Below are 16,663 nucleotides of genomic sequence, written 5' to 3'. Positions count from 1 at the left end.
TACAACTACAAATCTATACCTAAGCCAAATCATCCATACAAGTGAATATGCATACACACATTTGCACACAACCTTCTATTATCTATGTACCAAATACTAATCATACCATACATATACCTACCCATACATTTCTAATACAAATGCAAATATCAACAAATTTTGAAAAAGGGGATGAACTAGGGTTTCTACACATGGGGTGAATGCAACAAAATTAACCAATAAAAAGAGGAGAAAGTTGGGGGATTACCTAGAGGATTAGGAGGGGAAGAAGATCCACCGGTTTTCCCCTTCGATCTGTCCTTCTTGGCCGCGGATTTGGAGGAAGGAAGGGAGGGGCCGCGGGCTGGGCGATGAGAGGAAGAACAGAGACGAGCCTCTGTCTCTCTCTCTCTCTGTAGGGAATCGTGGCGGCAGGGGTAATTTCATCGAAGGGGCATGGCGCCCCCATCCAGGGCGTCATGGTCACGCCCATAGCGGCCCGCCCCTGGGGCGTCATGCAACCACAGATAGGCCCAGGCGCACCGACATGGCTGATCAGCGCCGCGACATGGCGCCCTTGACAGGGGCATTATGATGTCTAGCATGGCGCCCCGGATGCGGGGGCCATGAAGAAAGGGCCATTCTATGAAATATTTTGAAAAAGGGTTCATTTTGTGCTGAACTTTGGCCAAAGGGCCAATTTTGTGATTTTTCACTGGTTTCGCCGTTCTGTCAGTTCATTCTTCATTCTCTCGCCCCTTCCTAAACCCTCGCCGCCCAGTTCCGTCCCGCTCCTCGCACCTCCCCACCCCCGTCGCCGTCGCCGTCGCGGAGAAGAAACTTTGCCGATGTCTCTGGCCCGCCTCGGCCAGTCGCTGATCCGCCGCCTCCACCGGCCTCTCCACCTGCCTCCAGCGCCGCCGACGTAACCCCTCGCGTCCTCCCCCTCCATTCCCCGTCCGGTCTAGATCTCGCTCTCCACAATGTGAATCCGATAATTCTTACCCTCTTCTTTATCGCTTCGGCTGCAGAGACCACCATGCCGCCGTTTCCCGATCTTTAGCTCTGATCCACGCGAATACATCTGTAAGAGGTGCGCGACTGATATGGCTGCCTGCTGTTTGTTTCACCCCTCTTCCAGTTCCTCTATGGGCTTCATTTCAATCAGTTTTTGTGTGTGTGCGTTTAATCTTTAGGTTTTTCAAGCTTAACATACAACGGCGGCGGCTTGATTGCTGGCAAGTTTGGAGGTCCGTCGCCTCTGCACGCTGTTCAGGTTTGTGTACTAAAGTTCACTTTTTTGGTGAATCTAAAACGTTTTTTCTTACAAGGTCTGATACTTGATTTGGGTTACAAATTCGCGTTGGTTGCATTTCTGCAGGTTCTGGAGCTCGTAGTTCACCTAAATCATGCAAGACAAATGTCATCAGGAGCTGTGGCACCGGCACCGGCAGGGCCAACGCCATCAGGAGCACCGGTGACGCCACCGTCAGTGTCCAAAGGCGTTCCTGTTGGTGCTAAAAAGGTGCAAGCACATTGATTTTCCATTTTCATTATTTTTAAGTTGGACAAGTATTCTGTTAACTGTAGTGCCTTTGTGTATATGTATGTGCAGGTTGGTTTGAAAGTTTTCATGATGAGCCCTGGTTTTGTTTATGAGCCATACTGTGTCCGGGAACCTATCCCGTTTTGGAAAAGGTTGAATTCCAGTGCAGATATTGACTCTCTGTAATTCATTTCTCATAGATCATTATGTATATGCCTATATGGTAGTCAATGACCTCTCTGGTTTCTGTGAGGAGGTTTTTCTTCGCAAAACCGATCCATCTGTTAGTTGTCCAGGACTGACCATTTAAAATTGATGCCTAAGGTTCAAACTCAGTTTAATTGAATGCCCCATAACAAACTGCCCAATGCATGATAAAATCTTCATCATCATCATCATAACTAATTTTTCTTTGACTTAGATTGTTTACACGAAGTGGCTGGACTAGAACAAAGGAGGATGTTATTCTGGAGGTACTAACTTTTTTGTCTTGGGAAACTGCTGTAACGAGAAATCGAGTTCCATTTTTAACTTGTTACAATATTTCAGTATTTGTTATCTTGAGACTAATTTCAGTACTGTTACCCTACATGTTTAGAAATCTAAGATGTTACTTCTCATTGTTGGGAGCGCATTGTTTTTTGACTGCATTGACACCAATGCGCCAACATTGAGACAATCAAGTTCACTACTGCATTTTTCATTACCAGTCAAAATAATTCTTACATGAGAATAGAAAGACATGAGATATTTACCATAACTCATGATATACTCTTGGATACAGGTGCATGCTACTGTGTTATTTTCTATTTTAAAATTTCCATGTTATAATAATGATGTAATACTACATAGGAGGAAACCGTTTCGGCCTTTTACTGATGGATATATTTCCTACTTCCGATTCTCATCAATAATCTCTTTCTAGTATTTGCTTGCTCCCTATGCTGATCTTAAGATATTTGACTTAATTAATGCAGCTCTTCTTTTGTGCTACCGTCTGTAGTGAATCATGTGTTGAGTAGTTGGGTTTTTTACTTGACAGATGAAGAATGCATATGCTGTGTCAAGGTTGAGGAAGAAAACCGGATATACCAAAAAACAGTTCTACGATCAAGCGTTTAATATATACAAGGAGGTATGACACATTCATTACATGGAATTAAGTTGTACAAATTTTAAGGAGTTAGGTTGCATTGGCATGGGTTTAAGGTTTTCATGATTGGTGATCTAATAAGGGAAGATGAGATCATGAGAGTTGTTACTTGCAAAATATTGGTGATCTAATAAGTAAAATCACACTGCAGAATCCTTACCAGGGAAAATCATTGCTAAGGGGACTACCAAGTATTGTTGCATTTGAATGCTTTGTATAAATATCTGTCTGCAATCCCATTTCACCTACATAGATCCATATCAATATATGCTAGATTTGGTATGAACAATTGTGCTTGGGAACCAACTGTTGAAATTACTGATCTGTAGGCTTTATGGTTATGGGTCTTGTTGCTAGTGCTAGTTGCCAAACACTTCAAACACAATGTACTATTTATCTTTACTATAAATGGGAGTTAGTGGTGAGTGCCTGGTGGTGTCACACCCCTCCTTTCCTCACACCCTGCATCCACGAAACTACAGTCTTCCTTCCAAATATTCAGCACCGACATGTAGGCCCAATATCCTCATGCTATACAACCTCATGACCATCTCATAGTTCTTTTCTTTATTTCCTTAACAAACTGAACAACCTATGCAACTTCAACAAACCCAGGAAATCATTTGTAAAGTGTAAGAATTGAAACGGACAATTACTATTCTAAATGAAACAGGTTTATTTTTTAAGCATGAATATATTTGTGAAATCTGTAGCAACGCATGGGGCAATTAGCTATTTATAATAACAACCTTGGTTCTGATTATATTTCTGTGGATGAGTTGCATGATTTGTCACAATGGTTTCAACTATCTGCCATACATCGATTGCATGTCCACCCAGTTTAATTCTTAGTTTGTCATAGAAATATTTCTTTCTTCTATTTCCACCTAAGATTTCTTCTTTAATCAGTTATGTATGATTATTTCTTCTGGGTTTTGAAAGAATATGGTGTCCAGCCTTCTATACTCCCTCTGTTCCTTTATATAAGATGTATTTATTTTTTTGCTAAAATTTAATAATGTAAGGTATAATTCTTCTAATTCCCCAGAATTCAGCTTTTACCCTTCCACCACACCATACAGGCCAACCTCCCCTAGAATAAAAATCACGTACAAGCCAACCTCATGTAAGAATCAGTTAGAAAACATATCTCTAGCCGTTATTTGGGAAAGAAGATCATGCGAGCCAACCTTCCAATCGTTAGTCAGGAAGAAAATCTGCACGTCTAATCTTTACCGTGTGCATGGGCATGCAAGGCGAGCAGGAATTCTGCACACACAATCAAATTGCTGGATCCGGTCCACCTAATTGATTTACCTGCTGCTAACCACCGAATTAGCCAATGGCAATTTCGTCCTGAATTCTCTATATTTCCGTGCCTTGGTCAGCTCGCCAAAAATAATACGTCTTAGTACCTTACATAAAGGGATGGAGGGAGTATTATTTAAAAGCCCTAATGCAAATTGAAGTGCTTACTGATATTTCTAGGTATGATGGGATTTCCATGACATGAATTAGTTCATGGAATAACTCTGTCTACATTGTTCCCTTTCCTTGGATCCAGGTTAACAAGCTTATGGCACAAGGAGACACATCATCTCTCCGGAAAGCTCTGACGGACAGTATGCATTCTGTAAGCTTTCACCTACTGAATTGATGTCAGATAATGTCTTGTGCGGGGCTTTGGTGTTCATTCTTTACTCTCTTCCTTTTCCTGAAGACTGTTAAAAATGAAATAAAGAGAAGAGAATCCAAGTGGAAATCTGTACACTTGGAATTGGTGGAGCCTGCTGTAAGCATAAGAACTTTGAGGGCTCGTATGGTAAGCTATCTGTTGTTTTTCTATCCTGTTAGCTCTAAAAGTCATCTTTTTCACACATTTACATCTGTATGATGTATTGTCACGATTGAACCAAGCCAGTTGGTAATTGGTCAACTCTTTTTATTTTGCAGATTGGTCTTGATAAGAATGACCTTGACAAAGCTTTCATACAGCTTACGCTTGAGTTCGTCACTAAGCAGGTTTCATTCTGTAAAGTTCAAGTTTTTTATGTGTGATGCAGTACAACTCAACTATATTTTGTTCCCTCCTTACTTTTAAATTGCTGACTGGATGTTGAACAAATTCATCTTTTTGGCTTTCTATCCATACCTATTATTTTTTCCAAAGGCTAGGTCAATCTTGTATGTCCGTCATGTATTTAAGTTCTAGTCTATGTCTTCACAATGAACATATTCACCTCTTCTTTTGAGAACACACATGTCAGATGTGTATGTTTTGATATTTATGTCTTCTTTCTGTAAACTCCATTACTTGCTGTGATGTTCAGATTGTTGTAGTTGATACTAAGACCTTGTATTCTAGTCTAGCTACCATATTGTTACCAAGTATTTTATTTCATGTTGAACTAGTATGCAGCACCCTTGACCATTTCAATTATATTTCCTGTAGAAATTTGAAGCCTATAATTCAAAAGGAGAGGTTGTGTCAGGGGACAAGTCAAAGGAGGTAAATTAAACGTCACATTATTTCGAAATTTGGTGTAAAATATGTGATATTAAAAGCATGAAGTATATGGCTTTGCCCTCAAATGGCTTGCACTTTATTTTTGAAACGTTAATAGTTCCTCGTGCAATTGGCCAGTTTTATCCACAATATGTCTGCACATGCTCTTTACATTGCTTTAGTGGTACATCTATCATTACCTTAATATCATGTCACATTTCTGTGATCAAGACGAAAGGGTAAAATATCAGGAAGAGTGTACACCTTTATCTTCTGGCCACTAGTTGTCCACCGACCGCTTGCTGACATTAAGTACACATGAGTCAAAACTGGATCAACATTCCATATCGTTAGCATGCTGGAAGCCAGAATACAGACTGAACGGAAACTACCGTATTTAGCCATGTACTACTCCCTCCGTTCCATAATTTGAACTAAAACCATGACAAGAATTATGGAACGGAGGGAGTAGCTAGTAATAGTTCATGATTTGGAAAATTACTGTATTTGACCAAGTACCAGTCAATAACTAGTCCATGATTTTGTTGTCTGTCACAATTGTGATTGCTATGCGACCTTATTAGGCAAGTGTGCTTCCTGAAGTATCTAGTTTGATATAATAACCTGTAAATCGACGTCTTTATATTAAATAGCTGCTTACAGCCAGGTATTTGAACATTGGGGGGCATTACCTTTACCTACATCCCACTGCTTTACTGATATCTGTAATATACTCCCTCAGTAAAGAAATATAAGAGCGTTTAGATCACTACTTTAGATCACTAAAGTAGTGATCTAAACGCTCTTATATTTCTTTACGGAGGGAGTGCTAAGTAATACCTTTACGACAGTCGAACAGTTGGGCTTGCTTGGCAAAACAATCTCGTGATGTACGTTTGGCATCTGCAAATCATTGTGTAGGTACTGGTGAAAGACATATGGGTGTTTGAAAGATCCCTTTTCCACCCTGGAGCATACTGGCGTGTGTGTGGGCGAATCACATTGTGATAATCTCTTGGTTCCTTCCTGAATGATCTGAAGGATGGCTTTTGTTATGCGCAGCAGTTTGAATAAATATTTTGCCCTGCCGCCCTTTTTTGCCTGTCTAACTGACTGTCTAACGAAGATCTACAGACATGCTTATGAAAACAGTAATGGTAGGTTTTTTCTTGTTCCTTGGGGAATTGTCAGCTGAAGATACAAGTCTTGTCCCGTATTAGCTAGGGAAGCAACTTGGGCATACTGCATTTGGTAGTTTACTTTACTGTTACCAGATTTATCTCTATTGTGGTCATTTTGATAGAACATTGCCAATAACTTCAGTGATCATACAGTATTGGTAATTTTTGTTAGTAAATGTATTGTCTACATAATAATGCAGGGACATGCATGGGGGACTATGATACAAAAACCTGATATCTACAAATGAAATTTGAAAAAAAAAACTATGTACTATTGGTGAACTTTTTTATCTTGAAGTATCAATCACAGCGCAATACAAAACAAAAAAGGCAACTGCGCTTTCATGTACATGATGACTAATATACATGAATTATGGTAATTTTGCTAAATACTCCCTTCGTCCCAAAATAACGGTCTTAACCTTAGTGCAACTTTGTACTATTTTGGGATGGATGAATACATGCCTGGTAACTTGCATACAACAATGGTAATTGTGTATAGAACAAGATATTTGTAAACTATGCTTGGTAATTTGCCTACTACATCACTGGTAAAATCCCTGGTGAAATCCAACGCAACTGCCATGGTAAGTCCAAAAACACTCCCCTGGAAAATTAAAGCTCCATGCCTAGTACTCCCTTTGTAAAGTTTACAGTGGGAGTACCTGTGATGCAACTCCCTGTTAAATCCAATACAACTATAGGTAATTTATGTAACATTATTTGGCAGGGATTTGTGTACTGTTTGGGAAAATTTATGTAGACAATGTAACATTATTGCAGCAAGAGGGTAACTAAAAAAACAGGAATGGACCCAAATCATCTAGTCAATTCGCTACATCATACAGCAAAAGTGAAGAGGGTTGGTGTTAATTTGTTTTTTCTTCCAAAATCCGCCCCCAGAAAATCACCCAAAAATCGCCACAAAAAACCCCATCCCCCAAAATTAGCCAAAAAACTTCATCACTCGCTCAACCCCCTCCAAAAAATCACATGAGGACGTTGTTGAAAATGCTTTGGATGTCCAAGCCCCCTGCCCCCCCCCCCCCCCCCCCCCCCCACACACACACACACACACACACTAAGAAAACACAATATTCCACTCTCCCTCTTGCCCTGCACGTATTCAACCCAGAATGACCCACGCGGACAACGATTACAAACGCTCCATTGAAAATCGACCACGTCGAGCTAATCCCGGTGCTTACCAGGACCCCGTGACCTAACCTCTCTCCTCCACAAAATCATGTGCGCCGATGAGAGGAACGGTGAACGGCGCTGAGAAATAGAAACAGAGGATACACGAGGAGAAATGCACGGTCACCTCCGGATGTGCTGCCCTTGCCGCGAAGTCTTTGAGCACCGCCAACAACCGCCCGCCGATTCCATCATCATTGAGAGGAATGGATATGAGGGGTGAGTGCACACACTTTATTCAAGTACCAAGCAGAATACATATCAAGCAAACAATTCGTTTGCATCCCAGGCGTTGATTTCACAATGGAGGGACGAAATCAGTTGATCATATCTAGTGACTAGTGGTTTGTCGTTCTGTCAGTTAATTCCCTATCCCCTTTCTAAACCCTCGCCGCCCACTTCCGTCCCGCTCCTCGCACCTCCCCAACCCCCGTCGCCGGCGCCGTCGCGGAGAAGAAACCTCGCCGATGTCTCTGGCCCGCCTCGGCCAGTCGCTGGTCCGCCGCCTTCACCGGCCTCTCCACCTGCCTCCGCCGCTGCCGCCGTAACCCCTTGCGTCTTCCTCCTCCATTCTCCGTTCAGTCTAGATCTCGCTCTCCATCCATAATGCGAATCCGATAATTCTTACCCTTCTCCTTCTCGCTTCCGTTGCAGAGATCACTATGCCACCGTTTCCCGATCTTTAGCTCTGATCCACGCGAATACATCTGTAAGAGGTGCGCGACTGATATGGTTTGCCACTTTGCCTCTTTCAGTTCCTCTCCGGCTTCATTTCATTCATTTTTTGTGTGTGTGGGTTTGTTTAATCTTTAGGCTTTGCAAGCTTAGCATACAATGGCGGCGGCGTGATTTCTGGCAAGTTTGGAGGGCCGTCGCATGTCCACACCGCGCAGGTTCGAGTACTCAAGTTCACTTTTTTTGGTGAATCTGCAACGTTTTTGCCTACAATGTCCGATATTCGATTCGGTTTACAAATTCGCGTTGGTTGCATTTCTGCAGATTCTAGAGCTTGCAGTCCACCTAAATCATGCAAGACCAATGTCGTCAGGAGCAGGAGCAGCCCCAAAACCACCATCCCTGTCCGAAGGCGTTTCTTTTGGTGGTTACAAGGTGCGAGGGCATTAATTTGCCATTTTGATTCTTTTTAAGTTGGAGGAGTATTCTGTTAACTGTAGTGGCTCTGTGTATATGTATGTGCAGGTTGCTTTGAAAGCTGACATGCCGAGCCCTGGTTTTGTTTTTGAGCCATACCGTGTCCCGGAACCTATCCCATTTTGGAAAAGGTTGAATTCCAGTGCAGATGTTGACTCTCTATAATTAATTTGACTTGGATCATTATGTATATACTCCCTCCGTTCCAAAATAGATGACCCAACTTTATACTAACTTTGTACTAAAGTTAGTATAAAGTTGGGTCATCTATTTGGAACGGAGGGAGTATATGGTAGTCAATGCCCTCTCTGGTTGTTGTGGAGAGATTTTTCTTCGCAAGACCGATCCATCTGTTAGTTGTTCAGGACTGACCATTTAAAATTGATGCCTAAGGTTCAAACTCACAGTTCCTTTATTGAATGCCCCATAACAAACTTCCCCAGTGCATGATAAAATCTTTATCATCATCATAAGTTCATAACTATTATTTTTTGACTTAGATTGTTTACACCAAGTGGCTGGAGTAGAACAAAAGAGGATGCTATTCTGCAGGTACTGGCTTTCTTGACTGGGAAAACTGCTGCAATGAGAAATCAAGTTCCATTTTTTTCCTTGTTACAATATTTCAACCTTTGTTATCTGGAGCAAATTTGAGTATTGTTACCCTTCATGTTTAGAAATCTAAGAGGTTACTTTCCATTGTTGGGAGCACATTGGTTGTTGACTGCATTGGCACCAATGCACCAACATTGAGAGAACCAAGTCACAATAGTTCTTATTTACATGTGAATAGAAGACATGAGATATTTACCATAATTTTAGAGTTGATTTTGATATACCCTTTGATATAGGTGCATGTTACTGTGTTCTTTTCTATTTTAAATTTCCATATTACAATAATGGTGCAATACCACATAGGAGGAAACCGTTTGGGCCTTTTACTGATGGATATATTGCTTACTTTTCATCCTCATCAATAATCTCTTTCTTGTATTTGCTTGCTCCCTGTGTTGATCACAAGATATTTGACTTAATTAATGCTGTTTTTCTTTTGTGCTACCGTCTGTCATGAATCATGTGCTGAGTTATTGGGTTTTTTTACTTGACAGTTCATGAATGCATTTACTGTGTCAAAGTTGAGGAAGAAAATCGGATATAACAAAAAACAGTTCCAGGAGCAAGCGTTTAATATATACAAGGAGGTATGACACATTGATTACATGGAATTAAGTTGTATTCCCTCTGTAAACTAATATAAGGCTTTTTAGATCACTCTTTAGTGATCTAAAACGTCTTATATTAGTTTACAGAGGAAGTACAATTTAAGGAGGTAGATTGCATTGGCATGGGTTTAAGGTTTTCATGATTGGTGATCTAATAAGGGAAGATGAGATCATGAGAGTTGTTACTTGCAAAATATTTGTATGAACTCCAAACAAGTAAAATCACACTGCAGAATCCTTACCAGAGAAAATCACTGCTAAGGGGACAACCAAGTATTATTGCATTTGAATGCTCTGTATAAACATCTGTCTGCATTCCCATTTCTCCTACATAGATCCATATCAATATATGCTAGACTTGTTACAAACTGTTGTGTTTGCGAACCAAATTTTGAAATTACTGATCTATAGGCTTTATGGTTACGGGTCGTTGTTTGTGCTAGTTACTAAACACTTCAACACATTGTGTTATATATATCTTTACTATTACATAAATGGGAGTTAGTGGTGAGTGCCTGGTGGTGTCACACCACCCCTTTTCTCACACCCCCCATCCACAAAACCACAGTCCCTCTCCTTCCAAATATTCAGCACTAACATGTAGGCCCAATTTTCTCACGCTAAACAACCTCATGACATTCTCATAGTTCTTTCCTTTATTTCCTTAACAAACTGAACAACCTCTGCAACTTCAACAAACCCAAGAAATCATATTTAGAAGTGTAAGCATTGAAACAGACAACTATTATTCAAAATGAAACAGGTTTGTTTTTAGCACGAATATATTGGTGAAATCTGTAGCTACGCATGGGGCAATTAGCTAGTTATAATAACAACCTTGGTTCTGATTATGTTTTTTACGAGAGAGAGTTGGGTTAGCTCCGATTGAAGAGAAGCTTGTCCAACATCGTCTGAGATGGTTTGGGCATATTCAGCGCAGGCCTCCAGAAGCTCCAGTGCATAGCGGATGGCTAAAGCGTGCTGATAATGTCAAGAGAGGTCAGGGTAGACCGAATTTGACATGGGAGGAGTCCGTAAAGAGAGATCTGAAGGATTGGAGTGTCACGAAAGAACTAGCCATGAACTAGCCATGGACATGTGCCAGAACCATGAGTTGGTCACGAGATCTTATGGGTTTCACCTCTAGCCTACCCCAACTTGTTTGGGACTAAAGGCTTTGTTGTTGTTGTTATTGTTGTTGTTGGTTTTGATTATATTTTTTGTGGTTGAGTTGCATGATTTGTCAGTGGTTTCAACTATGTGCCATAGAGCGATTGCATGCCCACCCAGTTAATTCTTAGTTTGTCATGGAATTCCTTTCAATGACATGATTTACTGAGATAGACATTTTCCTTCTTTTATTGCTATCTTACAATTGTTCTTTAATCAGTCAAGTTCGATTGTTTCCTCTGAGTTTCGAATGAAAATGGTGTCCAGTCTTCTATATTATTTTAAAAGCGGCAATGCAAATTGAAGTGCTTACTGATATTGCCAGGTATGATGGAATTTGTATGACATGAACTAGTTCGTGGAATAACTCTCTCTACATTGTTCACTTACCTTGGATTCAGGTTAACAAGCTTATTGCACGAGGAGACATACCATCTCTCCAGAAAGCTCTCACAGATGATATGCATTCTGTAAGCTTTCACCTACTGAATTGATGCCAGACAATGTCTTTTGTGGGGCTTTGCCGTTTATTCTTTCCTCTCCTTTTTTCTGCAGACTGTCAAAAATGAAATAAGGAAAAGACAATCCAAGTGGAAATCTGTACACTGGGAATTGGTGGAGCCTGCTGTAAGCATAAGAACTTTGAAGGCTCGTATGGTAAGCTATCTGTTGTTTTTCTATTATGCTAACTCTAAAAATCATCTTTTGTAAACATTTACATTTGTATACTGCATTGTCACGATTGAACCAAGTCAGCTGGTAATTGGTCAAGTCTTGTTTATTTTGCAGATTACTCTTGATAAGAATGACCTTAACAAAGCTTACGTACAGCTTACGCTTGAGTTCATCACTAAGCAGGTTTCATTCTGTAAAGCTCGTAGTTTTCTTTTTGTCATGCAGTACAGTTCAACTATATTTTGTCTCTTCTCTACTTTTACATTGCTAGCTTGATGTTGAACAAGTCCACCTTTTTGGCTTTCTATCCATACCTATTATTTTTTCCAAAGGTTATAGGTCAATCTTGTATGCCCATCATGTATTTAAGTATTCTCTGTTTTCCCAATGAACATATTTCACCTCTTTCTTTTGAGAACACGCATGACAGACGTGTATGTTATATTTATGTCTTCTTTCTGTAAAACTCCATAACTTGCTGTGATGTTCAGATTGTTGTTCTTGATACTAAGACCTAGTTTTCTAGTCTAGCTCCCATGTTGTTATCAAGTATTTTCTTTCATGTTGAACTAGTATGTAGCATTGAACTGCCACTTCACCCTGTTCGCATGTAGTGTTTTGTATTTGTAATTTTGTACTGCCTGACTGCCTACACAGTTTAGAGGGTATGTCCCCAAGACCTTTGAAGAAAATGCTATGTGTTCTTTTCTCTTTTTTCTAGAACACTGATGTCTACGTCATTCAAAGAAGGCAGACACTTTGGTTTGACTTAATATCAACGATCTGTAATATTGTAAGCATCAAAAGCCATGCACTGTAAAATGTCCACTAACGTAAGGTGCACTGATAATAGTAAGTTTACTTTGTTAATAATTGTATTATTAGGGTATCCATATGTTTCTTTTGTTTGATCACACTGCATTATTAGGCTGTGTCTGTTTCTCATTTTTTTGTCTTTTGTGCTACGAGTAGATGGCTTGTTTGCTACCATGGATATGCACTATATATTATTCTGTCCTTGTATGTGTACCCCTTGACTATTGCAATTATATTTCCTGTAGAAATTTGAAGCCTATAATTCAAAAAGAGAGGTTGTGTCAGGAGACAAGTCAAAGGAGGTAAATTAAACATGTCAGATTATTTCAAATTTTGGTGTAAAACATGTGATATTAAAAACATGAAGTACATGGCTTTGCCCTCGAACTTTCTTTTCGAAATGTTTAGTAGTTCCTCGTGCAATTTTTTCCACAGCATGTCCTCTGCATATGCCTTTACATTGCTTTAGTGGTACATCTACCATTACCTAAATATCAAGTAACATTTCTGTGATCAAGACCGATAGATAAAATATCAGGAGGAGTGTATACTTCTATCACCTGGCCACAGGTCACCCACTGACTGCTTGCTGGCATTAAGTACACATGAAGTCAAGGTTGGGTCAAAATTGCACGCTGAACAAAAAATACCGTATTTGACCAAATACTAGCTAGTACCTAGTTCATGATTTTGAAAACTACTGTATTTAGCGAAGTACCAGTTAATGACTAGTTTATGATTTAATTGTCTGCCACAATTGTGATTACCATGCGAGCTTTACTAGATTGACTAAAACTGATCGAAATCCACCTTATTAGGCAAGTACGTTTCACTTCCTGAACCTGATGTATCTAATTTGATAGCTGCTTACGGTCAGGTAACTGCATTGGGGGCATCACTTCACCGACATTCCGCTGCTTTCTGTTTCCGTAAATTCCATGAAAACAAAGTAGAGAAAATATATTACTTGGTTGCACCCGTCCATGATGTATCACGCAGAAGTATATATTAGAATGCTGTTGAGAACTTGGGACAGTTTTTTTTCTTGTCTGCTTGTTATATCAAGCAGTGGTGCGTTTATTACCTTTACGACGATCGAACGGTTGGGCTTACATGGCTAAGCATTCTCCTGATGTATGTTTGGCATCTGCGAATCATTGTGTCAGGTGCTGGTGAAAGACATATGGGTGTTTGAAAGATCCCTTTTCCACCCTGGAGCATACTGGCGCGTGTGTGCGCGAATCACGCTGTAATAATCTCATGGCAAGTGCATTCCATCCCGCATGAGTTGAGTGACGGCTTTTATTATGCACAGTAGTTTGAATAAATATTTTGCCCTGGCGCCCTTTTCCCCTTCTCCTGTCTAACTGATGTATAACAAGATCTCTAGACATAGGCAGCAATGGTAGGTTATTTCTTGTTCCTTGGGGAACTGTCAGCTGAGCTGAAGATAAAGGTTGGGTAAGTAAGTAACCTGGGCTTATTGCCTTGGGAGGTTTTCTTTACTGTTACGAGATTTCTTTCGATTGCGGTAACAAGCTTCTTGTAATTTTGTAGCTCAGTCCGCCTGGTGTGCTGTTGCGCTCTTTGACTGCTGCTCTAGTTTCTTTTCCGCTCCCGGAAGGCAGTAAGCCGCGCCAAATTCCATATAATCATCCTGTGCAACCCGGCGCTCGATTTTTCCGAGACGTCGTTTTGTGGGGAACCAGTTGAGCATTGCGCCATGGAATGTTTGCCATCCTTCTTCTATAGTGCATCCATTTGTACTGCTCCCATGTTTTAGAACCATGTCCGTGCTGGAACCTGGAAGTTTGCCTTGGGCGCTCACAGGTGCCCTGTATGTATTCCGTAGTATCTTCTACACTAGAATCCCTGATGGACGTCATGATACCGTTGCCCCATCTGTCCTTTCTGGAAAGTAGAATGTGATGTGGATAGAGTAGTCATCACTGGGAGCTCCGGAATTTTAAAGTATTTGCGCGATATTATGTACAGTTACCCGGGAAATTCAATTCATTCCTCTGTCGTGCGCCAACCGCTGGGGTGCGCGCGACGACACTTGGCAACAGCAAGCCGCTGGCTGGCTGGCTGAGCCGCCTCTAAGGCCTTGTACAATGCAAGGTAATTAGATAAATAAACCAGGCTTTCCTTGAGCATCGGTGCTTATTTACACAGGATAGACGCTTAACTAAGCGTCTCTTCTGTGGAAATAGGCACCGGTACTCAGAAAAACTCGGTTTATTTTTCTAAGCACCTTCCTAAGCATCTCCCATTGTACAAGGCCTAAGCAGCCTCATACTACTTGCCTATTCTACTACTTCCATGTTTATCTTCCAACCGAAATAATAACTAACAGTAATATCTTAAAGCCAGGCCGTAGGTTGTCAACCTATACATACGCTCAGCGATGATGCTCGAGAAGCTGACTTTGGGTGGCGGCTTATCGGGTTGGTTTGTTAAGCGAGCGAGGTCCCAATCAAAACATGGATGGCATCGCCGTATCCCCCCTCTCATGCAGTGTCAACGGGGGTGGCGGCAAGCGAACCGAATGTCGTCGCCGCGTCATTCCTGCGTGTCGCCGCGGTAACCAGCTGTCAACTCAACGCCGCGGCACGCGATGACAGCAGTTTGCCTCGCGCTTGCTTTGCTAAACTAACTTAACTTGATTGGGACTGCGGCGTATGCAGTGCTACTTGATAACACCAAGTGTCAAAAGAAAATGTTTATCGACGCAACCGCCCCCGGGATATGACGACGCGATAGTTAAAGACTAGCGGGAGCAGATCGGACCGGGGGGTTGTTGCTCTTGCCTGGATCGTCAGTGGGAGGTGAAACTTAATCTATGTTTTCAAACCGAGGAAAAATGCTTTTCATGTTTTTGTAATCACGGAGAAAATTACCCCCTCTATTCCAAAATAAGTGTCGTGACTTTAGTTCAAAAATTTCGCATGTTTCAATAAATAGTAGCTCGTGTTGGATGTATTAGCACTTTTCCGGTTGATTTAATCCCTAAGTAAATCATGAACAAGGCAACAAGAGTATGAATTTCATATTGAAATCTAAACATGTGGGTCCGGACAGAACATAGAACCAGGGCATCTATGACCACAACATATCAGACTAGCACATGAATGAGTAACTAGGGGATGAAAGAATCACACCTTCCCATCGGCCAGGCTTTATGCGGCGGCGGCGGCTTCGTCCGCGGCCTTCTTCTTGGCGGCGTCATCCTTGAGCATGTCATTGAGAAAGTATTTGAAACAATGGACAGCGACGAGGACGAACTGTGAGCAGTTGGGTTGAGCCGCTCCCCAAAAACCTTATCATCCTTCTTCCGGTGCAGGATCGCAAAGGACGGAGTTCCGAACGCCTGCTCTTCCGACCGGCCGTGCATGCGGTCGGCAGGATTGGATCGCGAGAAGCAGGACAAAGAGATTAATTAAGCGTTTATGTCCGGCAAACATATAGCACAAGCATGGCGTAGCTCTAAGCTCAGCTCGGCTCATTCACGAAACACGAGACGCGTGCGGGGGCGTGGCGGACGATGGAGGAGCGCACGAGTACCACTCCTCTCCCAAGCTCCCACTGGAAGAGGAAGAGCAACCCTTATAAAGGAGTCTTTACTCGTCTCAATCTTGTGAGGTGATGCTAAACTTACCATCATGCCATGCACCCTCATGAGACTTAGAGATGAATTAGGCCCAAAACTCATCTATAATCCAACAGCTCGTACCTTCCAAGTGATTTGAACATGCGTTTTACCAAAAAAGAAGCGATTCATAAAGAAAAAGAGTAGCTCGTTTCTTCAAAGTGATTCGTGCTCACCTGTCTCCTGAAAAAAGAAAAGGCAAAAGAATATGGACACAAATATGCAATGAATGTCGGATTTTTAGGCATGACAAATTAGATGTTTTTCATGACAAATTATGTCCGTCGCTCAGTTCATTTTCTTGCCAGAAAATTGGTGTGCTTGCAAACTAAAATTCGCTATCATCGCACCAATATGAATTGTCATAAAAACATTCGATTTGCCATGCCTAAAACCCCGACGCCAGGAGGTTTTCA

General features: G+C 41.4%; 2 protein-coding genes across 8 annotated transcripts; both read left to right on the top strand.

Annotated features, from left to right (window-relative positions):
* Window positions 1-631: 631 nt before the first annotated feature.
* LOC109774429 (uncharacterized) lies at window positions 632-6,541 on the top strand. Its single transcript, XM_020333145.4, has 12 exons — window positions 632-904; window positions 1,011-1,072; window positions 1,176-1,255; window positions 1,361-1,504; window positions 1,595-1,677; window positions 1,947-1,998; window positions 2,568-2,660; window positions 4,243-4,311; window positions 4,399-4,500; window positions 4,632-4,700; window positions 5,131-5,187; window positions 6,106-6,541. The coding sequence occupies exons 1-12, from the start codon at window positions 828-830 to the stop codon at window positions 6,190-6,192; spliced, it is 975 nt and encodes a 324-aa protein (XP_020188734.1). The 5' UTR covers window positions 632-827; the 3' UTR covers window positions 6,193-6,541.
* A 1,064-nt stretch (window positions 6,542-7,605) lies between these two features.
* LOC109774430 (uncharacterized) lies at window positions 7,606-14,605 on the top strand. Of its 7 annotated transcripts, none has more exons than XR_005770658.3 (13): window positions 7,705-8,106; window positions 8,217-8,278; window positions 8,376-8,455; window positions 8,562-8,672; window positions 8,763-8,845; window positions 9,215-9,266; window positions 9,824-9,916; window positions 11,509-11,577; window positions 11,663-11,764; window positions 11,897-11,965; window positions 12,844-12,900; window positions 13,765-14,063; window positions 14,156-14,605. XR_005770658.3 is itself a non-coding variant. In XM_040401713.3 (12 exons), exons 1-12 carry the CDS (start codon window positions 8,030-8,032, stop codon window positions 13,608-13,610), a joined length of 990 nt encoding a protein of 329 aa, XP_040257647.1. In that variant the 5' UTR covers window positions 7,606-8,029; the 3' UTR covers window positions 13,611-13,752. The 7 variants fall into 7 exon arrangements, 3 of the variants coding, with proteins under 3 accessions (XP_040257647.1, XP_040257649.1, XP_040257648.1); XR_005770660.3 differs by having other exon boundaries at window positions 7,728-8,106; window positions 13,765-14,059; window positions 14,161-14,605; XR_005770661.3 differs by having other exon boundaries at window positions 7,728-8,106; window positions 14,161-14,605.
* Window positions 14,606-16,663: the final 2,058 nt, after the last annotated feature.

This window comes from Aegilops tauschii, chromosome 2 (assembly GCF_002575655.3).
Source record: "Aegilops tauschii subsp. strangulata cultivar AL8/78 chromosome 2, Aet v6.0, whole genome shotgun sequence".
Classification (NCBI taxonomy): domain Eukaryota; kingdom Viridiplantae; phylum Streptophyta; class Magnoliopsida; order Poales; family Poaceae; genus Aegilops; species Aegilops tauschii.
The sequence above is the reverse complement of the archived record's forward strand: the minus strand, read 5'-3'. Positions and strand labels throughout refer to the sequence as shown.